The 24,492-nt window shown below is 42.7% G+C and overlaps 1 protein-coding gene across 2 annotated transcripts in view; it reads left to right on the top strand.

The window, feature by feature from the left end:
• The window catches only part of atrn (attractin), a 148,039-nt gene that overhangs the window by 25,982 nt on the left and 97,565 nt on the right, over positions 1–24,492 (top strand). For both annotated transcript variants that reach the window (XM_088002895.1, XM_088002896.1), the window contains exons 7-19: positions 4,115–4,205; positions 4,786–5,035; positions 6,099–6,282; positions 6,386–6,540; positions 10,791–10,875; positions 13,880–14,130; positions 15,042–15,163; positions 16,966–17,104; positions 18,312–18,493; positions 20,115–20,334; positions 21,048–21,233; positions 22,891–23,136; positions 23,917–24,054. In XM_088002895.1, the coding sequence (XP_087859021.1) occupies positions 4,115–4,205; positions 4,786–5,035; positions 6,099–6,282; positions 6,386–6,540; positions 10,791–10,875; positions 13,880–14,130; positions 15,042–15,163; positions 16,966–17,104; positions 18,312–18,493; positions 20,115–20,334; positions 21,048–21,233; positions 22,891–23,136; positions 23,917–24,054 (2,249 nt within the window). The remainder of the gene's footprint in view (positions 1–4,114; positions 4,206–4,785; positions 5,036–6,098; positions 6,283–6,385; positions 6,541–10,790; positions 10,876–13,879; positions 14,131–15,041; positions 15,164–16,965; positions 17,105–18,311; positions 18,494–20,114; positions 20,335–21,047; positions 21,234–22,890; positions 23,137–23,916; positions 24,055–24,492) is intronic.

The following is a 24,492-nucleotide window of genomic DNA, read 5'->3' on the forward strand; positions in this document are numbered from 1 at the left end:
CGGGTCAGGATGACTGTGATCTGCGACCCGGTGAAAGCACAGGCACTGAACCAGGAAATCTGCACATTGCTGGACAAGGGTGCTATAGTGCCGGTGGACCCCCTGCGGGATCCAGGGGGCTTTTATTCCATGTACTTTCTGGTTCCCAAGAAGACTGGGGGTCTACGTCCGGTCTTGGACCTCAGGGGCCTGAATGTGTACTTGAAGGTAATGCCCTTTCATATGCTGACCACAAAGGAAGTGTTGCAAGCCATTTCCCCGGGCGATTGGTTCACTTCCATAGATCTCAAGGATGCTTATTTTCATGTTCCCATCGCTCCGCCCCATTGGCGGTTTCTTCGTTTTGCCTTTCAGGGGAGACACTTCCAGTTCAGGGTCCTCCCCTTCGGACTTTCGCTGTCCCCCAGAGTGTTCACCCGATGTGTCGCAGCAGCTCTATCTCCTCTGCAGAGACGAGGATTGAGGATCCTCCCGTACCTGGACGACTGGCTCATTTGTGCCACGTCACGGGAACAGGCGATTCGGGATACTCGGTTAGTGCTCCATCATGTGGAATGTTTGGGCTTGCAGGTGAACATGAAGAAGAGCAAATTGACTCCCTCCCAGGGGACCGTCTTCCTGGGCATGGCAATGAATTCCGTCTCGATGACTGCTTGCCCGTCGCCCCAGCGGGTGAGCGGTATATTGGGCATGCTCCCAGAATTCAGGCGGGGCATGGCACCACCTCTTGTGCGGTATCTTCGACTCCTGGGCATGCTTACGGCAGCATCCGCCGTAGTGCCCTTGGGGCTGCTGTCATTGCGGCCCCTCCAGATGTGGTTGAACACCTTGAATCTGGACTCCACAAGGTACGCTCATCGCCGCAGGAGGCTTCGGGTGGGCCCTCAGTGTCTTCAGTCTCTGTCCCAGTGGAGGGTGAAGTCGTTCATGACACAAGGGGTCCCGCTCGGTTCCCTCCCGTGTCGTCGGGAAGTTGTGTTCACGGATGCATCCTCCACGGGCTGGGGTGCAACATGGCGGGGTCAAGTGGCACAGGGGATATGGTCCCCGCGGCAGTGCCGGGAACACATCAACTTCCTGGAATTGCAGGCTGTGTTTCTCGCTCTCCGGAGCTTTCTTCCAGGCTTAGGGGGGAAGCATGTGCTGGTGAGATCAGACAACACCTCTGTGGTTTTTCACATCAACCACCAGGGGGGGACCAGGTCCAGGAAACTATTTTACTTGACTCGGCGGCTCCTGATCTGGGCAGCCCCATGCTTGACCAGCCTCAGGGCAGCCTACATCCCCGGGCCACGGAACGTGTCGGCCGATTTTCTATCCCGTCAGAAGCCGTTTCCAGGCGAATGGAAACTTCACCGGGAGGTGGTGGAGTGCATCTGGACGGCTTTCGGCAGGGCGGAGGTGGACCTATTTGCCTCGAGGGACGCATTTCACTGTCCCCTTTGGTTCTCCTTGGACGACAGCGGTCCTCTGGGCCACGATGCGCTGGCACACGACTGGCCCCGGACCCTCCTTTATGCCTTTCCACCGTTCAGCCTACTTTTCCAGACTCTCCTGAGGATTCGTCAGGAAGGGCACAGGGTTCTGTTGGTGGCCCCCTGCTGGCCGGCAAGGGTTTGGTTTCCTCTCCTTTGCGAGCTCAGCTCAGGGTCTCCAATGCGTCTCCCCTCCAGGAGGGATCTTCTTTCCCAGATGGGGGGTCGGATTTTGCATCCCGAACCGGACCAGCTCCAACTCTGCCTTTGGCCCCTGCAAGGCCGGGAGCCGCTTTCTCCAGCTATACTGGGTCGGTAGGCCGTACGATGGCTAATGCATGGGCGCCATCCACGCGAGTTGTCTATGCTAACAAGTGGGCGGCCTTTGTGACCTGGTGCCATGATAAAGGGCAGGATCCGGTGCAGTGTTCGGTCTCTGACATACTGACCTTCCTGCAGGAATTATTGGATCAGGGAAGGTCTCCATCTACCTTGAAAGTGTATGTGGCTGCCATTTCCTGCTGGCATGTCGGTCTGAATGGTTGTTCAGTGGGCCGAGACAAGGATGTTGTGCTGTTTTTGAGAGGTGCTCGGCGTTTGCACCCACCCGCTCGTTCTGTGGCACCAGCATGGGACCTTTCTCTGGTGCTTGATGCTCTTCGATCCCTCCCATTTGAGCCCTTGGCATCTGCGGACCTCAAATGGCTCTCAATGAAGACGGCGTTCCTTTTGGCGATGGTTTCCGCAAAGCGTGTGGGGGAATTACAGGCTCTCTCGATTGCTGAGCCCTGCTGCCGGTGGAATCCGGATGGCTCAGGTGTTACACTGTGGCCTGATGTAACGTTTATTCCTAAGGTGTCAGGGGGGGCAGGCAGTACCCAGCCACTCCATCTTGCCCGGTTCTACACCGGTGGCTCCTCTGAGCCACTGTGCCCTGTTCGTGCCCTTGAGGCATATATCAATGCCACAGCATCCTTCCGACGGACAGATAGCCTTTTCGTTTGCTACGCTGGCTCACGAAAGGGTCAGGCGCTTTCTAAGCAACGACTTGCACACTGGGTGGTGGATTTGATCTCCAAGGCTTATGCCTTGCAGGGCCAGGAGCTGCCGGCCGGCGTGAGGTGCCACTCTACAAGGGGAATGTCGACCTCGTTTGCAGCTATGTCTGGGGTACCGTTGGACGTTATATGCCGTGCTGCCTCCTGGAAGTCGGCTAGTACCTTTACTCGGTTTTACAGGGTGAATGTGGCTGCGCCCCATCCCCTTCAAGGAATTCTGGAGCAGCACGCCCCTACATCACATTGAGGTGGGTAGTGCGGTGGTTATCCCTTGGATGTTGCCTATTCCTCGTGACCTTGTTGTTATGAGTCATCCAGTGCTTGAAGCACCGCCTCTGGCGGTCAGTAGGGATGAAATAGAACGAAAGTTACTGCTGTAACTACGGTTCTATGAATCCCGGATGACCGCCAGAGTGCTTGGTCCCTCGGAATCCTTGCTCTTCGCGAGAAGGTGGAGGGATTGAACGCCGGGTGTCATGTGACTATATAGAGTCACGTGGGTCCCCGGCAGGTCACAGGTGACATTGTTGTCATTAGTACTCGACCTGCGCATGCGCAAGAATGATCATTCAGTGCTTGAAGCACCGCCTCTGGCGGTCATCCGGGATTCATAGAACCGTAGTTACAGCAGTAACTTTCGTTATGTTTATGAGAATTTTCTTCATCTTAAACACCGCTCTGGAATATCACACCATTTCCTTAAAATCAAAGCTCAGGATTGTTTTAGTTTTTTTTTTAATTTCTACCCTAAAGCAGCAAAGAAATATGGGAGGGAAATCAGAATATTGGTTTCAGTATTTTTCCAGGACTGAAAAAAGGTTGCAAAAGAAAATAAGAGTTTATTCCCTGTCCCACTGTTTAAATGCTGCTTCCCTTTTTTCCTTCCTTTCTTGCTCCCTTTCCTCTTTTGCTCTTTCCGTCTTTCTCTCATTTGTCCTTCCATCCTTCTGCTCTACCTCCTTTCTTTCTGTCCTTCCTCCCTTTCCTTGCGTCTCTTGTCGTCTTGCCTTCGGTCAATCCTCCATTCATTTTATGCTGCGTCCATCCATCCCTTCCTTTCTTCTCTCCTTTCTTTCTTTTTTATTTATTGCAAACACATTTCCTTCCTTCTGTCCTTTCTTTTCCCTCTTTGATGCATCTTTGTGGCTGACCTCCCTTTTTCTTGTTCCTCCGCTCTCCCCCTTTTCCCCTTTGCTTCTAGTTTCCTGTTTTTGCAGATTTCACATTGAGTACCCACAGAGTTTATGTTTGTTTTGCATCATTCAGCCTGCCCTAAGTGTTTTTATGAGAACGGGCCAGCAGGGGGCATCGCAGACAGTCTGAACATCTCTAGTTGTTGTTTCTGCTCCCACCAGAGACCTGTGGGTTGACCCTTTCCGTCTGTTCTCCTCTGGTAGAAGTGATGACCCTCCTGCAGATACCGCAGATCAACCTGAGCAGCTTTGTTTGTTCATCAGAGCAAACGAAGGGCTTGGTTTCTCCTCCGTTTTGTTTCCCAACCAGGATGAGTTGCTTTTGAGACAGAGACGTTTTCAAATCTAAATCGAAATCATTTTTCCACTTCTTTCTTTTTTCTTTTAGTTACAATCTCAGCAGCAAGACCTGGCTGACCCTTGACCCCTCCGTCAACACGGTGACCCCTCGATACGGCCACTCGCTCGCTCTTCACGAGGTGGGTGAGAGATCGTTGCCTGTGGCTTTAAGTGTTCCTAAAACTCCATGAATGTTAATTTACATAGTTAATTAGCCTCAAGTTCAAGAGGTTTGAAGATGGAGTGGGAAGAGAATCAGTGGCATCCACACCAGAGACAAACACAAAGGTTATCTCAAGGTTCTGTTTCTGGACTCGTGTCTGTGTCTAATGTAGAAATGTTCAGGTTCTGATGTTTTGCTGCAGCATCTTGGGCAACTCCAGTCAGCATGTCTGGATCTGCTGATGGAATAATAAATCATAGTTGTGTCCTGATGTGCAGGACAAGCATATTAATATGTGGTATTTATGAATTAATTGTATCTTTCACTTTTAGAAACACCAAATCTTACCAAGTAATAAGAGTTTGGTCTCGTTTCTAGTGCAGATATCTTGAAATAAGACAAAACTAACATACAAGTAACTTTCCAGCAAGTCAATAATTCCTTAATATTAATTAAAACAGTGTTAGTTCAACTGGCAGATTTTTTTCTCTTAATACACGGTCTTGTTACAAGGGAAAAAAAATAAAAAAATCTGAAAGAATCCTTCTTTCTTCCAGGGGAAGATCTACATGTATGGAGGAAAGATCGACTCAACCGGGAATGTGTCGAGCCAGCTGTGGGTTTTCCACATCCAGAACCAGACCTGGGTCCTCCTCAACCCGCGGCCCAAGGACCAGTACGCTGTGGTGGGACATTCGGCCCACATAGTGCCGCCCGCGCAGGAGTGGGACAGTCCCGTCATGCTGGTCCTGTTCGGACATTGTCCTCTTTACGGTTACATCAGCAATGTGCAGGAGTACAACATTGGTGAGCGGCTCCAGCTGCTTTCATGTTCTAGACATAAGTGTAATTAATCGAATGAATCTCAGTTAATCACTTATTGAAATAACCATCAACTAATTTAGTAATTAATTAATTGCTAACTGGAATATACAGACTCTTAAAAAAAAGGCCAATTTCTGAAAGAATCACACCTTTGAACAGTAATTAGTAAAAAACCGTATAAAAAATAGAGGCATTTGTTCTTGTTTGTCTGTAAAAATATTTTACCCAGAACTCTTCTAGTTTTAGCTTCACCTGGTTCAAATTATGTGAAAATCAACAAATATATTGAGCACCTTTTGCAATGCAATAAGTAAATAAATATTCAACCAATTAGTATTTTTCTTAACTGCAGATTCAGCCTTTGCAACAAATGGTCAAACGGCCACTAAAAAACGCTGCTGTTGCATTTTAGGCAATAAAAGTTTTTCTTATTCAAAAAGTAGGTGAATTTTTTGCTTATTTACATCTTTTGATATATTCCTAATATTTTGTGTGAGATAAAGGTTAAGTGGTTAAATGAAAATCTGCAGAATGTGGCAAATTTTTGATTTGATTAATTGTCAGAATAATCGATAGAATTTTACAGAAATGATTGTTAGTAGCAGCCAAGCTAAAGTGTTTGGCTGGCGGGAAACTTGACCTCAGTTAGAGATCCTGATGCCTCCTCAGAGCTGATCTCCCTGAGAAAACGGGACGAATGAACCTTTGGCTTCGGCCGATTGCTAATAAAGTGGAAGTAATTAAAATGTTGTTTCCCTAGTGATCGATAACCAAACGCTGTTTCGAGCTGAATAATAACTTGAACCGTCCTCTGAGTCTCTTCCAGTCCGACTAATGAAACGCTGCATAAACTAACCTGAGTCCCGCAGTTCAGAAAGCTTCAGTCTAAACCAGAAACACTGACACATCCACCGTCTTGGCTCGTTTTGTTTTTTTTCTTCTTTTTTTTTGCGCCCTTCTTTGGCTGAGGGATCTCATTACGTTTCAACAACATAAGGCAGCTTTCCTTCCAGTTCCTCACCGACTCTGTTGTGTGACCTTCCAGTGAAGAACACGTGGAGCGTGGTGAGTACAGACGGAGCGCTGGTCCAAGGCGGCTACGGCCACAGCAGCGTGTTTGACCCCAGCACCAGAGCCATCTACATCCATGGAGGCTACAAGGCCTTCAGCGCCAACAAGTACGGGCTGGCGGGAGACTTGTACAAGTTTGAGGTGGACAAACGGAAATGGTAAGTCTTTTCTTTTAAACCCTTAAAAAAAATAGGACCAAGTGTGGAAGTCGATAGAAAAGTCAGCTGTGGTCCAAACCAGCATCTCCGTGTTGTTGCTCAGGACCATTCTGAGAGACAGTGGCTTCTTCCGCTACCTTCACACGGCGGTCATAGTGAGCGGCGCCATGCTGGTGTTTGGAGGAAACACGCACAACGACACGTCTATGAGCCACGGCGCCAAGTGCTTCTCCTCGGACTTCCTGGCCTACAGTTTGGGTTAGTAACACCCACACAGATGTATCGGCACCCCTATTTGTTATCTTTCCATTTATATCATGAGACTTTACTAGGAAATTGTGATGAGCTTTAAAAGCCATGCAAGAATCTCTCACGCTCTTCTGCAGATGAATCTCAACTAGGCCTTTTAGACAACCTAAATATTTGCGTACTGTAATTTCTGGACTATTGGGAGAACCTGAATAAAAGCCACACCCACAAAGAAAGAAAATAATAAAGAGAAGGACAATTATACATGAATAGATCACACTGTTCTATAAGCTGCAGGTATCCACATTGTAACATGAGATATTTACATAAAGATTTTTATTTTAACTATTAATGAAGTTAATTTTGTAAATGCTTTTCCCCATCTGTGCCTGTAACTCATCTGCCTACCAAGAAAAGTCTTTCATCATTATTTTTATCTCCTTCCTGTGCACTAATTTCACTAAAGTAATAAATCAAGTATATTCATATTGCACAAATCCCAGCTCTGAGGGACGTCCTGCCTGCAGTACTGCGTTGCGACAGCAGAGGGCAACGAGGCAGTTCAAAGTACTTTACCTGATAAAAACACAAGAATAAAAAGTCATAAACACCATAAACCACTAACACAACATTTGTCGAATACCACCATCCGAATCATCAATACACATCAAATATATTGCTCAATGTTCCAGTGACTCTAAATAGATGGGTTTTTAGCTTTTATTTAAAGGAACTCAGTGTTTCAGAAGTTTTGCAGTTTTCTGGAAGTTTGTTCCAGATTTGTGGCACATAGAAGCTGAAAGCTGCTTCTCCACGCCTGGTTCTGGTTCTGGTTCTGGGGATGCAGCGTAGAACCAGAAGACCTGAGAGGTCCTGAAGGTTGACACAACAGCAGCAGATCTTTAATGTATGCTGGTCTGAAGCTGTTCAGGGATTTCTAAGTTGCATTCTTTAGTTTTGGAATTGAACAGTCTCATTCACATTTCCTCAGTCCTCCTTTTGTTGTTGCTCTCACTATCACTGTTGTCTTGACACAAATTTGCCCTTGAGCTTCTGCTGTCCTCTGACCACTGCCCAGAGGTCCATCGTTTCATATCAGCCACATTTCCGTGTTCAAAGCGTGTGAAAAAGTAGCGGCGACCAGAAATTATGGTAATTAGTATTGTTTATCATTTCAAGCAGCGGTGGGTACCGCTAACTAAAAATGTAATTGTAACTATAATCATTGGTTCCACTAATGCTTAAGCGCTAGGATTAGCAGGAGCTAGAGCTAAAGTGTTTACTTCAATTCAGATTTTCACTCTGCTTGAAAACTGCAGCCTTCAAGCACTGATTTAATGTTGACATTATAATTTACATGCTCTATAATGCCTTTAGATAATGTGTTTATTTCTTGCTCACTACCGTTTGTGTCCTATTTTATGTTCATCTGTTTCTTTTTTGAAAGAAAGTTATTTGGGGTAAAGAGAAAAGGGAATGTGACGCTAACTACTTATAACTTTCTTAACCGTCAACGACCAAAACTTCAACACAGATGTCGGATTTGATTCAACTGAAAGTTTACAAAACCGCTGAGTAAATTTAGAATTTATAATTTGGGGGAAGCTAAGTTTACCAAATGTTTTCAGTTAGCAAAAACGCTAAAACGCTCAACAAAAAAAATTAGCACATTTCCTGTTCACCCATTTGCCTGTGTTTTAATCATTTAGCTGAGTTGAGACGAAACGGGATAATTTCTAATCATTTCATACGTTTCTACAAAGACCTCATCTTGACTTCTTGCCAAATAGCTCAATCATTCTAATCTGACTTTAAAACCCTTCTCCTGAAAGCAGAAATGAACTTTTTAGTTTGAGTCCTAATACCAACTATCATACCATCTACCCACCAACCAGTTGTTTTGACCTCTATTTTGTTCGACCATCACACATATAAATGTGCTAAGGTTGCTAAACGCTATGCTGACTTGAGGATTAAATAAGTAAACTAATAGGTTGCTTATATTATTATGCTCCAAAGAAGCTTGCTCAAACGGCTAAATGTTCTTCCTATGGGTTTATTTCTAGCCTTTTCACAGACGGCTATAGCAATAGTTGGCAGTTTAGCGTGATCCAAACTTTCCACAGTAGGTGATTCTCATTATTTTATCAGCCTACAAACGTTGTTGTAGGTTGAGTTGGCCTCGTTCTGCCGCGCTGTCATAAATGGCTCGTTAATTGGAGGCCGGAGGCTCCTGGGACGTCGGCCAGATTTCCCCAGAGGCTGCAGCGCGCCCTCGGGAAGTCCAGGCTTTTTCTGTGTCGTTAGAAGGTTTGACTGACAACCAGTGCAGTTTGAATCTGACCGTCCTCTCTCATCTGGGCCGCCACTTGCCACTGAAACTTCCCAGAGGAACTGTGACTTCTGCTTCTCTACGGGTGGGGGAATCATTTAACGACTCTGTAACGAGTTTAATATTTGTCATGACCCTTAACTTTTTGCTCCCACTCTCCGTCTCCCACTCAACAATATAAATATATGTATGTATATATATATATATATATATATATATATGTATATATATATATATGTATATATATATATATGTATATATATATATATATATATATATATATATATATATATATATAATTTATCGACTCTATAAATTGGCCCACCTTGACCAGCTACAGAGTTGTTGGCCGCAGCACCTTTGGTAATTGTTGGGTAATTACATTTGAGATGGGCCAAGTCTAGAGAGCTAATTCCCCCTCCCCTCCCCCCACTTTTAACAAGCTGAACTCAATTAAAGGCTAGAATTTACAGGCGGCTCCGTGTCCTGACATTGTCTGCTGCTGTTGTAATGGATCCCAGCTCTGAGGGACGTTGCTCTGTCCCTTCTGCAGTACCGTGTTGCGACAGCAGGTGGCACTGGCTGTTCGTGGACGTGGAGCCCTCTCTCCTCTGGGAGGCCATGATGACTTGTGCTCACAGAGTGATGGATGACATGCTGTGAGTGTGAACCAGTGTTCTGCTGCTGTTCCCAGTTGCTACTGGGTTGTTCAGAACCTGACAACATGGAGTCTTTGAGCTTTTTCAGGGTTTTCTTTTCCCGCAAAACATGATTTGCACTCATTTTTCAAGACGTCAGCCATCACTATCTACAGTAACTCTTTGAGGAATTTGAGTTCATATGAGTTACAACAATATTTAATTTCCCTTTGGATCAATAAAGTAGTTTTGAATTTGAAAATAATTGAATTGAATTTAATCTGCTCTGACCTGTTGCTATTCTGCTGGAAAAAAACGGCCTAAAACCTGGTGGATAAATATGGAAACTGACCACAAAAATCTTATTGACCAAATCTCTGTTTACATTACTTTGCAAAAGTATTCACACCCCTTGAATGTATCCGTATTTTGTTGTCACAGCCGCAAATTTGAATGCATTTTTTATTTTATTTTATTTTTTTTATTTTAGATGATGGAGATCAGTTGAGATCTAAACTTATTCAGAGGCAAGTAAAAAAGTACAATTTTATTTGTGTAGCACAATATCAGATAGACCACAAGGTAGATCACAAAGTGCTTCACAAAAGTAAAACAAGACAAAAAAAAAAAAAAAAAAACGTTAAGCAAAAACTTGTGTGAATAAAAATATCTGTAGTTTCTTAAGAGTCCTTTTCAAAAAGGATGTTTCAAAGCCTCGGCGTCACTGCCATTTAAGAGACACGACGGCTCAAAGTCCAGACCTAAATTCAGGGAAGAAATTGTGGCAAGTCTTAAACATTAGTGTTGGGATACATTTACAATCCAAAGGGCTGTTTTTGCCCTCAATTAAGGTAAATGAAACTCATTTAGCAGTGCAAATGTTTCATTAACTCTGAAAAAAACTTCAATGTTTTTTTTTTTTTCAGCTGATATTTCTGAACGATGCATTTTCAAAGAGCCATCTTCCTCACCTCATAGACTTGTTCTTGTTCTCGCAGGATGTTGGCTGAAACCTCCCTCAGTGTCTTGAACACATTTATCCATCGTTGTTAGGAATAAATTCAGTCCTTTCTCCCTGCACTGTCATCTTTATTCTGTCGTTAACCTCTCGACTTCCCTTCATGGACACTTTGCTCTTTTTTTTAATTTCCATTTGACTCCAGGAGAAGACTTGCTAAAGGTCTCTCCTAACCACCCGAGGCGCATCCTCCCGCCTCAGGAAACGTGCGATTGAACGTGTGAGAGTGGGCCGTCGCTCTGACCTCTGCTTCTTCCTCTTCTTGTTTCAGCCTGCGACGAGTGGACGGTGCTGCCCCAACCGGACCTCCACCATGACGTGAACCGCTTCGGACACTCCGCCGTCTTCAGCGACAGGTATGTCTTCATCATGACAAATAAGAAAAGAAAAATAATAATGTTTTTATTTAACACGATTACTTATTAAAGCTGAAACATGTAATTTTAATAAAACATGTATTTTTTACATGTTTGTTGAAACTGCCACCATGCCGTGACAGAAACGGGTAATCTGTGAAAAAATCAAGCTAATCTGCCTTCTGCTAGTGCTAACTATAAACAACCAATCAGAGGCAGAAGGAGGGACTTGGCGCTGTCAGTCTCTGTCACAGAGCCACACGGGGGCGACTGTGGCTCTGTGGGTCTTGTGATTGGAAGGTTGTAGGTTCAATTCCAGCTGCCTCCTGCCACATTTAGCTAGCATAGCCTGTTGTAAATGCTAAGGCCGGTCAACATAGTCACAGATAACGAGTAATATACCATTTTCTTGTAAGTGGTTTCTCTGCCAATAGCACATTTAGCAGCGAGTACATTAGGATGATTGATAGCGCCAAGACTCTCCTCTTGGCTCTGATTGGTTGATTTTGGTGCATGTCTTTAGATCAGTGGTTCTTAACCTGGGTTTGATCGAACCCCAGGGGTTCGATGAGTCGGTCTCAGGGGTTCGGCGGAGCCTCTGCCACGGAGGTAAAGACACACTTATTTAAAGTCGTGATGACGCCCCGCTTTACTGTCACTTGCTCCAGAGAATCACGTTACATTGCTTAGCCAATCAGAGCTGCGGAGGATCACTGATTGAAGGAGTTCCACTCTCAGCATGGATTTGAACTTGTGTCTTTAATAACTTCAGTAAAGCTCACCGTTTTTACCAAATTCTGTAGTCTAAATCTGCTCCTTAGTCACATCTTTTTGTGGTTGGGGGTGGTAATACAACTCATATAATTACATTACTAAACCAGAATACCGCAAATTATTTTCTGTGTAGGGGGTTAGGGGGATTGGTGAATGCGCATATGAAACTGGGGGGTTCGGTACCTCAAAAAAGGTTAAGAACCTTCTTTAGATGTCAGTAACAGCTCAGGGAGATGGAGGAGAAGATCAATCTTTTCACAGACTGTCTCATGTTATACTGTCATAATGTGGTAACAGTTTTAACAAGTGTTTTAAAAATATATTTTTTCTATAAAAGTTCCATACTGCAGCTTTAACTCTGGTGTTTATTTGCATTTCAAGAAGAGCAAACCTGCTCTGATCCCTTCTTGTTGATTTTCACTCTTGTAAGTGCATCGGCACAACGTATTTAAAGATGCATTCACTCTACATTTTGGCAAACAATATTCAATAAATTCAAGGCAGCATCTCAAACAGAAAACATGTTTGTATCCAGAAAAAAAGGCAGAAGTGCGCATGTCATTTGGAACGCATCACAAAATGAACACGACTTTGTGATCATTTGGAGCCAAAATGAAAACTCTAACTCAATTTATTAGCCATCCTGATGAGGAGTTATTTTGAAACGGTATGTGAGGAGAAGCGGTGGGAATGTGAGGGGCATGGTGCTGAGTCCTAAAACAATGACTCCAGGATTGTCTGACAGACTGCCAGCCACATTGAATTATACATCCTGTTGCAGAGAACGCATCAAATATTAACACGAATCCCCAACTGTGTTCCAGTCACTCCTTCAAATGTGTCTGCACCTCCAGGTGGTGGTAAACTATTTTAGCTGATCACATTGTCACAGTAAGAAAGTGAAGACGGAAACAAGTTGAAAAAACCGAAGATAAAAGTAGCTGCACAGGAAATATGGATTAATAAACGTCACCTGAAAGTCATAAAGGAGAAACTTATTGTTTAAGGAGTCAATATGAATTTTTATGCAGTGTAGCAGCAGAGCAGGCAATGTTTGGGGTTTGATTCCTGACATCAGGGCTCTGCCTGTTTCCTGTCTGAAACACTTCAAATAAACACCAATAGTGCCACAATATCATTGGAAAAGATGCATATATACAAATTTATATCAATTTATATCACTTTCAATGTCATTTCCTAGATGTATAATCACAATAATAAGAATAATCACAGTAACAGTTGACATCCTATTGGTTGGTGGTTTCATACAAGCAAATTATTCATTTTCCTTGTTTTCTGATTGGCTGTGCACTGCAAAAACACTAAATCTTACCAGATATGTTTTGTCTAGTTTCTACTGCAAATTCGTCAGGATAAATAATAATAATTAACAGTGCAGGAAGGGGCAAAAGCCTGATAGACTTGTATAAAACCTTCATCCAAATTGTGTAGATAAAAACTAATATAATCCCACAATAATCCTCCATCAGTTGATCATAAATTGAGAAATTCAATCAAATAGAATAAAACGCACATAAAAGCACAACTAAAAAGTATTAATGGAAATTTAAATAAAATGTGTAACAATGTAGAAAGCGACCATCACCATTCTTTAATTAAGTACCGTTTTAAATAACCTTTAAACTCTTTTACAGCTCCTATATCTTGTTGAAAAGTTACTCAAAAGTTATTTTTGTCTGGACCATTTTACAGTAAGGCTCCCCTTATAGATGGCTAATAAGTAGTTTACATGTGTGTTATCAATTCATCTATAAACACTTTATATCATTAATAACTGTTTCTTATGCATTAGGTGTGAGAAGGAGGCTGTATGCTTAAAAAAAAGAAGTTTACAAATTGTACCTGTAAGACAGTCTGAAATGTTTAGTACAACAACTATAGATAAAATATGTAAGTGAACAGATTTGCCTCAGTATGTGCCTTCTCCTCCTCATCCTTAATTAATGCATGCATAATACACAGTTATTATGATGCATAAAGTGTCTAGAGATGAATTAATAACATATCCATGTAGTGTACAAAGAAACTAGACAAAAACAACTTGGTCAAATTTTCCTGCTCTTCTACCAGTGAGGCAGAATAAAGACCAGAAGGCCGACATGTTCACTAACAGCAGGGTCATCATTCAGGTCACCTCCTCTAGAGGGCACTAGCTGGTGCCTTTCCTGGCTCACCTCTCCTTGTTCCCTTCTGCCCCCCCGTCCTGCAGCGTCATGTACGTGTTTGGGGGCTTCAACAGCCTGCTGCTGAGCGACATCCTGACGTACACCTCGCCCAGCTGCTCGGCCTTCTCCAGCCCGTCATCCTGCAGCCAGGCCTGGCCCGGGATCCACTGTGTGTGGAACGGCAGCCTGGGGGCGTGCCTGCCTTGGGAGGGCAACAGCTCCAGCGCCGAGCCGCAACAGCAGCAGCAGCAGCAGCAGCAGCAGCAGCTCCCGGCCTACTGCAACACCAGATCATGTAGGAGCAACCAGGTTTTCTGTATTTTGTTGGACACGTCAAACAGGACAGGAGATGATCCAGAGGGACAGCTTAGCTGCGTTTTCTCTGCTTTGTTAAGCTTGCCGTTTGTCAAAAAAGATAAGTAAATAAAAAAAATCTCCATCCTCTGCCTCTACTGGAGGTTTATTTTAAATGCCAGCGGCACTGAGAAGATCTTAAAGGGGCAGGATTATGTAAAATTAACTTTTATTTTTATAAATTTTATTTTTATTCCCTCATCAAAAACATACCTGGAGTGTTATTTTTATTTTTTCATGCATATTTGAGAAATTCTTTAATTTCCATGGCAAGCTATGCAAACTGCCTGGGTGGACCTAGCTCCGCCTTCAAGAATGAAACTCCTCCTCTGAGCTGCAGTTTCCAAGCCTCTGCCTCCCAGAACTCCACTTCCCCACTCAGTTCCTTCAGACTAGCAACCAGCAATTAGCAAAAACCTGGTGGGACTGCACATGAGCTGTTCCATATAAGAGCTACGTTTCAGTGAAATGCTGTTAAAAATGTTGAAAGGTTAATAGAGGAGCCATGTTGTGACGACACATACACGCCACACTTTTGAGATTCTTTGCAAAAGAAAAATTCAAGCCATGTACACCTCACTAAAGAACTATCTTGTGTTCTTTTATCAGTTGAAACTTAAACTATTAATTGCATTCAACTGGATTTGAGAGAAAATTTCTAAGATTCAAATTAAAAATGTTATCTCTCAACTGGAAGTGAAGTATTGCTTTAGATCTGCTTTTAGCTGCAACAAAAATAAACATAGCTGTTTTTTTAAGATATTCATTTTACTTTATCTTTATATCTCTTTTTTCTTCAATAAAGTCTTCTCTCCATAGCAACAGAAGCAGTGATGTGTCTAACTGTTGCAGATGCCGATAATGAGAGGTGTGAGCAGTACACAGACTGCTACAGCTGCACGGCCAACACAAACAGCTGCCAGTGGTGTTCAGGCCAGTGTGTGTCTCTGGGAAGTAACTGTACCGCTGCTACGGTATGAAAACACACACATGCGAATGCGATTGCATACATACACGGGCATGCACACCCATACAGACACACACACACGCACACACACACACATGTTTGTGTTGGTATCTTTGTGGGGACTTTCCATTGACTTCCATTCATTTCTACAGCCTAAACCTGACCTTTACCCTTTTCCTAACCCTAACCATCACATACCTAACCCTAACCCTAACCTAAACTCAATTCACACCTTAGCCCTAACTCTGACCCCTGACCCAAAAACAGGGTTTCCCCTCGTGGGGACCAGGCTCCGGTCCCCACAAGGAGCAATTGGTCCCCACAACGTAGTATATGTCAGGAAAATCGTCCCCACAAGGTATTACAAACAAACGCACACACACACACACACACACACACACACACACACACAGAGTCGTGTTTTCATGTCTTGTGGGGACTTTACATCAGGGGTCCCCAAGTCCAGTCCTCAAGGGCTACAGCTTGAGGACTGTAGCCCATCCTGCAACTTTTGGATGCATCTCTGCCCAAACACACCTGGATCAAATAAAGTTCTCGTTACCAGCCCATTTCAGAGCTGAATGAATGCTGGTGAGGTAACCTTAACCTTATATAAAACTTAATTCACATCGCACCTCTAAACATAGTAGAGCTCCAGTAAAACTGCAAGAAATGAGCTCCTCACCTTCCACAAATGACTTCCTTTTGTTGGTAAAACTGGTGAAAGTGGTCCTCTGTATATATTACATACATATTATACACTACTACTGAGGAAAAGCCCTAACCACAGCATGCTGCTGCCACCACCATGTGTTCAGGATGATGTTTTGTTTTAGTTTTTCACCCAACGTTCCAAGTTGTGTCCAAACTGCAGTTCTAACAAGTTACAGCTATTAAAGCTTGATGTTAAATTACTTAGAAAAACGTGTCAGAGGATGATTATTGGTGATTTATACTTAGTCACCAACTTTGGCGAGGGAAGAAAAAAAGAAAAGAAAGAGAGATCATATTTCACTGACATTGGTCCATTTTCCGTCTGCTCACAAAGGGACTGTAGGCGTGATAAGAATGCCAAGGATACAGTCACCCTGCAGATTACAAAGAACTGAAGTCCTTCAGAGCCATTGAAAAGTTCATCATCTAGATTTCTCTAACAGCTTGTGTTTTTTTTTTTTTTTTTTTCCTGAGAATCTCTGTGACGAGGCTGGCTGTCTTGCAGACACTACTGCAGCTGTTTATGGCTGAATGAATCTTTAAGACATGATCATCTAGCTAGCTGATGCTGATTAGCTCCACCATCTACCAACTGTAACGCCACTGAACTCACTCAGGTTTTTGTCCCTCTCCATTGGCGTAGATGAGGTGCTGCTGTTGTTGTTGATGAGCTTTCGTTGATTTCCTCCATGATTTACTTCACCTTGTAAACCGGGCTGCGTCAGGCGTGAGCGACGATTAGCGCTACGACTGATGGAGCGCCGAGCCGCTCGCAGCGCTGGATCTGATTTGTCGCCCTGCGATCAAATCAGTCCTCATTTAGATGGTGTCAGACACACAGATGCACCTCGTACGTCTTCCCCCCCAGGCGCTCTCTACCGTCTCTTAAACATTTCATAAATAAGGATCAGCTTTTCTATTCTGTTTTATGATCATCTTAAAGGGTTTATTAATGCTTCCCAAACTCCTGCCATGAGCAGTGTTTGTCTGAAATGAATGTTTATCCATTTTTAAAGAACAAATTGATGCTAACTCCTGACATATGTTGTCTTTTTGCTTTTTTTTTGTTTGTTTGTTTTGTTTTGTTCCTCTCAGGGATCCATAGCGGAGTATGACGTTTGCCCCAAAGACAACCCCTCATATGTGTGCAATAAGAAAACCAGCTGCAAGAGCTGCTCTGTGGACCAGAACTGCCAGTGGGACAATCGCAACCAGGAGTGTATCTCACTGCCAGGTAGTTCTGACGTTCACTTAGTTTGAAATATTGGCGTCATAGCATGAAAGTGAATAGAATAGTCTTAGTAAAAAGAACGTCTTTATGGTTAAATGAATCAGGGTTTAGCAAAAATTGTGTTGGAACTGCTGAACAAGCTCACATTGTCTGGAGATATATTTGTTTTGTTTTCTGAAAACTGAACCGTGATTTTTCCTAACAGCTCTACTTTGGTCCTATTTGTCCAAAGGTCATTGATCCAGAAGTCTTCTGAGTCCTCCAGAAGAAAATGTCTTTTCTCTGTTTAGAAATTGAAGCTTTACTACTGACGGCCTTTTCCACCAAGCCACACCGGATTTGTTCAGTTGCTGTTTTCTAATTTCTCTGACTGTGTTTACATTACAAATGTGCGCAAATCTTTGTTTAGCTTCTGTTGAAGTAAAGAAGAAAAAAATAATAATTTCACAACTGCAGAGTATCCATTAAGTAAGAAGCTAAGTCAAAATCAAACGTGACTAAACTTGTTCACATGATAAAACGGTTATATGTTTACAGTCATAGTGCTAGCGCTCATCTATCCGCCTACTTGGGAGTGGCTACATGTGTGAAGTTTTGGAGAAATTGTAGTCAATCATTTTACAGAAGAGCTATGGATTCGACACGTTTGAATTACAAACAAGTTTTTTTAAACTGATTTTTCACATTGACTGAAAAAACCAAAACAAACCATCGTCCTGCTACTTCCTGTCATCTTCTTTGTGGTTTCCATCAGTAGTAGCTTCTGACTGTTGATCACGTGACTCGTGATGCAATAAAATTGCTTCCGTTGCAGTTTTGCAAAATACATCTATTTCTGATAAACCACCTCATCCTCAAACATTTTTATTGAAAAAAAAAACAATTTCCCCAAAACTGCCACATTTCCATGAATCAAATTTGATTTTGTACTTTCAATTTTATGTTAATGGAATCACACTTATTGTCAGGAACTTGTTTTTTGTTCTTTCTTTTTTTTTTTTTTTTTTTTCTTTACAATTTCTCCAAGCATTGTTCAGCCTGAAACGTTTTCTCCCTGTAGGACGACGGTCTTCACATTACTTAGAAATTAATTTATTGACAACAAAAACTCCTAGAATCCATTTTTATTTTTTCTTACTGTTATAAACGTATTTCAGCTTGATTTCACGCTGCGTTTTTCTCAATCCAGTGTCTTTTCTCTCTGCTCCAGAGAATGTGTGCGGCGAGACCTGGCACCTGGTGGGCAACTCCTGCCTGAAGTTCAACACAACCAGCGAGTCGTACGACAACGCCAAGCTGGCCTGCAGGAACCACAACGCCGTCCTGGCCTCCCTCACCACACAGAAGAAGGTGGACTTTGTCCTGAAGGAGCTGCAGATCATGAACATCATGGTAAGGCTCGCGATGATCCTCGGATTATCAAAAACAGAATAGTCCCCTTCCCTACTGGGGAAGTGGGAGGCAAGATCCTGATGCCACACACGCAGCGAGAGAGGAGCCGATTCCAGCAGAACGGCGGCGGTGTTTGATCGGCTCCAACAAGAGGGAGACACGACAAGGGTTTTCTCGTCTAATCGTTCCATTCATACTTGACTAGTGAGGCGCTTCCCAAAATTTGCCTTCAAGTATCTTTGTTTCTTTTTCTCCCTGGGCTCTGTTGTGATTTTTTTTGTCAAGTTGTTGGACCAATAAGCATGAAATAAGTTTCAAATGAACAGATCTTTCCCTCCAGAGCTCAGACACGTTTCATTTGCTCGATCTATTAGAGTGGAAACCCAGAAATCTATCCCAGCAACCCACTAATCACTTACAGGCTGCGTTGGCTTCTTTGTCAGTGGGGAAAAATGCTTTTTTCCCCCCATTGTTTAGCTTATAAACTACTCTGCTTTTTTTTTTTTTATTTAAACCTGCTTGAACTTTTTTCATATTTGTCTTGCTACAGAAAGAAAGCTTTTATTTATTTTATCAGGGTTTTCTGATGAATCAACACCAGATAATTCCTAAAAGTGAAGTTGTGGAAACTGGGGGAAAAAATGTCTTTCAAACACTTTTCTAAATTGTAATCTGAAAAAGTGTGAAGTCCATTGGTTTTTCTTTTTTGTAAAATCTCTCAAACTGTCAGATTGGATTCAGTTAAACACATATAAACTCACATTTACTAATCAAATGTCTGAAGACTGAAGTTGCACTGGGTTTTATTAGTGGGTATCAGAATAAAGGAGGCTGAATATAAAATTACGGCACACTTTTTTTTTTGGGGATGAAAAAAGTCTCATAAAATTTCAGTCACTTCCATTTCTATTTGTTGTCATGACACAACAAAATGTGAACATTTGAACATTTGAGGGGAATCAAGTAATTACAATACCAGTCTCTGAACTGGGAGTTTATTTCTGAGTTAGTTAAACCTTTTTGAGAGGATAGTAAAGGATTTATAAGAAACGAGAAAAGAGCACAAAGCCCATGCAGTGTGCATTTTTGGTTGTTACCATTATTATTATTTTTTAGCTCCAAGCGTGCACAAAGGCGGTTAAGATGTCCTCTTATGTGATGTTGACGTCGGCTTTTCCAAGGATTTTTCTGCCAGCATCAGTCAATCCGAACTCTGGAATTACATGTCAGCCCTACTGTAATTTGTCTCTCTCAGAAAGCCTGCGCTCTTTCTTTGACATGGCAGCATATCTGCAGACTAGACATGGGTTTAAGTTGGAGAGCCCTTCAAGTCAGGTGAAATAAACCTGCCTTATTCCAGATAAATGACTGCTCTGTCGTTTTTCCTCTCCCCTCCCCTTCTTCAGTCAGGGTGCAGCTGTTTTCTGAAACAAAAAGACGATACTTGTCAAATAGTGTTTTTTTGTTGTTGTTTGTTTGTTTTCCCCCAATCTTCACGTTAATCTAATTGGTGGGAAGGTGCCACCATTATAACAGCTATAGTTTTTTTGTTTATGGAATCAAATGAACAGAACATGCCCAAACTGGACGTATAATCGAATCTTTCCACTTGATTCATCAGTACAAGACAACAATGACTCCCTGGGTGGGGCTGAGGAAAATCAATGTGTCCTACTGGTGCTGGGAGGACATGTCGCCCTTCACCAACACCACCCTGCAGTGGCTGCCTGGCGAGCCGAGCGACGCCGGGTTCTGCGGCTACCTGGCCGAACCGGCCTCCAGCGGGCTGAAAGCGCAGTCCTGCATCAACCCAGTGAACGGCAGCCTGTGTGAGCGACCCGGTAAGCTGTTGACGTTAACGCAAAGCCAAGGCGGACTGTCCGACCATTACATGTGTTTCTATATATTAAGAGTGCACTGATTTCAGCTTTCTGTCTGACCAGTGATCTTTAACAAGCCTGATCTACTGATTCCGATTTTGGCCAATGTCCTTTTTTTTTTTTCCCCTCCCGAAATGGACAGTAGCTGATTTTCGGACTTTTGCAACGGTAGATAAGATCGGTTTCACATATAAATATCAGTAGATTGCCTCATTTAAAATGGACCAAATCGGCTTGTCACAGTTACATAGTTTTTGCTGATTAATAAATTGTCTTGGAAGTTATTGCGATAAACAATAATATCATTGTTTTAAGACAGTTTTGAATTAATACGATGGTAATGGTGGAACTTTAGTTTTAAAATTGCTCATTTTAATTTATCTTGCGATGAATTAGTTGGTTGCTTATTGCAACAACTATATATTTATTTCTTTATATTTACAGTGCGTGAACTTTTGCCTATTTTGTCAAAAAATACAGCCAAGAATTTTCTAACGTATGGCATAGAAATGAAGTAAAAACAATACTTTCCACAAGTAAGATACATAAAATCCTACTAAAATAAATTAGTATTGTATTAAGGGTGAAAAAACAAATCCTCATTCAGTCTCCTGCTCCTCTTTTCCAGAGGCGAATCGGCTCTTAACCCGTCTCTTCATGCTTTCTCCTCTTAGCGAACCACAGCGCCAAGCAGTGCAAGACTCCCTGTGCCATGAGGACCACCTGCAGCGAGTGCACCAGCGGCACCTCGGAGTGCATGTGGTGCAGCAACATGAAGCAGTGCGTGGACTCCAATGCCTACGTGGCGTCCTTCCCGTTCGGCCAGTGCATGGAGTGGTACACCCTGAGCAACTGTCCACGTAAGACGACTCTTTCCTCTGGCTTCAACACTAACCACATAGGAATTCTTAGCCACGCTGCAAAGTAGAAAATGTTCAGTCCCAAAATAATTTCCCCATAATCACATTGTGGTATAGAACACAACAATGTGATTTATGCTGGTAATCCCCATCTAATCTCCTCTGCTGCTCCGAACATTACTTGTTCAGAATCAGGAGAAAACAGGAGCTGGATCTCACTGACGATTTTTTTTTTTTTTTTTGGCACTTTTTGATGGATCGTCCTGTTTGTTTTTGGTTCATTTGTTAACATACTGAGGTGAGAATAAGAACTGAACCCAAGTGTTGCTGTGTTTCTAAAACACCTGAGTTGCATCGTGCTGTATGAAAGACGAAGCTCAGGTTTTGGTGTCAGAAAGGGGGCGATTGGAAAACCCTGAAAGATTTCACAGCTCAAAGTGGGGAGCAGGGTAAATTTCTTCAGACTACTGGCTTTCCCCCAGAAAACCTTCTAGACCCGGTGGTAGGGGGCGCTAAGGCTTATTAAAATGTTACGTTACAAAAATTCAGAAGTTCACAAGCAGATGTGTGAGGCCGATATCAGGTGGAGACTGGTACGCACTGCCCAGTTCAATGTGTCAACTATAAACCTACTTAATCCATCTTTATATATCATTACTGATATAAATTTGTTATAAAAGTATTACTGATTGCACTTTAAAAATTAGGTAACTTTATGTTATTAAAGGTAACGTTTAAACAGTAATGATTTCTTGGTTAATGTCAAGTTGTCATAACAAAGACATTTTAAATAATGTCAAATTTTTATTAAAAGTGTCATAATTTACCGAATGACGCTTTATGACAACAGTCATAAATATTCATGAAGGCTTATTCATGTTTATGACAGTGTCATGTCAGTCGTATTCAACCCCCTTCAAATAAAGTGTTACCGAAGCTTATTTTAGGGAAAAGGTCATGCTAATATGGACAGTAGCTGCTACCAATGTGGGCAGTAGCTGCATTAGCAATGTTTGTGCTAATGTTAATGCACAGCCTTCTGATTGTTACTTTTGTAAATATCACATGTTTACGTCGTGGCACTTGGTTACCAGAAATCAGGCTCATCACTTAACAACAGATTAACAACAAATATTGTTATTGTTAAAAAAATATAAGATTTCTTCTGCTCTTTTGAAATACTGCTTATTTTACACAATTTACTACTTAACTACAATTATACAGTTTGTGAATTTGGCAGAAAAGTGACATTTTTTATTTATTTCTTTGTCATTGGTGGTAAATATATTATTAAACATACACGTCTGTAGGAAATGTTGAACCAATGTGGCATCTGTAGTTCCAACAGGAAGCTTTGCCCTCCTCTGTAGGAACTGAGCGGTTCCCTGCATTTCTGCCCTCCTCAGTGTTCTGTTGCCATTGTAATTAATCCTCTCTGAAAACTGTTGTGTGACTGAGACACAGAGGGGGAGACAAAATGTTATCTCTGTTTTGAGTCTGTGTCAGTTGGTTACGAGCCGCGTTAATTGTGAAAGGAAGCCGTAGCCTTTGCAGTTCTCTCCTATGCTTTGCTCTGGCAGGCCCCAATTAAAATGTGACATAGTGGCCTAAAACCTCTGTTGTAACTGTAAGTGGTGCTGTTATTGTTTTGCTCCAGCTGAAAACTGCTCCGGCTACAGAACATGCGGCCAGTGTTTGGACCAGCCCGGTTGCGGCTGGTGCACGGACCCCAACAACACGGGGAAAGGCCAGTGCATCGAGGGTTCCTACCGAGGGCCCTTCCAGACGTTGGTCCCGGCCCCATCCACCCTGCCCGGTCTGCCCGCCAGCCCCCAGCCCTCCCTGAACTCCAGCATGTGCCCCAGTGAAGCCAAGTATAACTGGTCCTTCATTCACTGCCCAGGTAGGAACCAAGGGGTTCTCTGCTGTATGCGCTGCCCCTAATTTGATTGATTTATTTTTTTTGTCGTGTATGTTTCAGTTTTACAAAACTATAAAAAGAAATTGTTTCTTTTCAAGGCACTTTCTTCTTCTTTTTATTTATTTTTTTTTAAAGATGTTTCAATTTCTAAAAATTAGACTAGAGACATCAGAGATTAGCAGCTTGATCTCTGGTGACCTGGGGAAACTTTGGGAAAAATTAAGTAATGTCTCAAACAATATTTTTTGTTTGCGTAACTAATCATATTTAGTTAATCAAACCAAATATGATTAACACGTTTAATTTGATTTTGTATATGTGGGTGGAGTGGTTGACCTTTGTTGACCTCTGCCAACACATTGCCATTATTATTATTAATTAAAATGATAGCATCAAAAATAAATCATTTTTGCTGCAAGAACATTTAGTTTAACTTGAAGAATGTGGGGTATGACCACCTCTCCTCTGGTTGACAGGCTTAGTCAAAGTTTAGGGGTATGAATGCTTTTGTAAGACACCTGAACGACGATGCTTGGATCATTTCCTGTGTGAGAGCCTCGGCTTTGACAGACGGCTCCATACTTGTTCAGTCCCTCACATAAACATTGTTGTTTGTGTTTGGAAATGAGCGTCCATGTTTGGCCCCGGGGCTGTTTATTGCTAAACCTTTAAAAAAAAAAAAGTATTTATTTATTTTCCTCCAGGGCTTGTGTGTGTGTCTGAGACATTAATGCAGTACGCGCTTTGTTTACTCCCTGCCAGCCTGTCAGTGTAATGGCCACAGTCAGTGTGTCAACGAGAGCGTGTGCGAAAAGTGCGAGGACCTGACAACCGGCCGACACTGCGAGAGCTGCATCTCCGGTTTCTACGGCGATCCGACCAACGGGGGCAGCTGCCAGCGTAAGTACCCGTTCAGGTCTGTGCCAGATCAGCCCGTCGGCTTTCCACTGCACGCTCCCTCGTCCAACATGTCACTTTTTTTTACTGTTCATTTTTACGTCTGCTGCGTCTCTGAGCCCTGGCGGCTCCTGTTGGGATATTAAAGATTTACTCCTTCCACAGCCGATACCGACAGTCACTCAATCAGGCTATAAATCAATCGTTTAGCGTTTGGACAGCTTAATTTTGCTTTCTGGTATATCACTGCTGCTCTCTATGCTGTATATTCTCTTTCTGTCTCCCACTTGATCTACATTCACAAGGGTCTCATCAGTGACAATCAGTACATTAGGCTGTTAAAATGCACCGTTTTTCCTTTACTAGGACTGCACAGATTGCAGTTTTCTGGCCGATCACAATCTTTCATTCCGATTTTGACAGATTTTTTTTCTTTTTTTA

This window comes from Poecilia mexicana, unplaced genomic scaffold, assembly GCF_051168715.1.
Source record: "Poecilia mexicana isolate PSO_F unplaced genomic scaffold, ASM5116871v1 scaffold_22, whole genome shotgun sequence".
Classification (NCBI taxonomy): domain Eukaryota; kingdom Metazoa; phylum Chordata; class Actinopteri; order Cyprinodontiformes; family Poeciliidae; genus Poecilia; species Poecilia mexicana.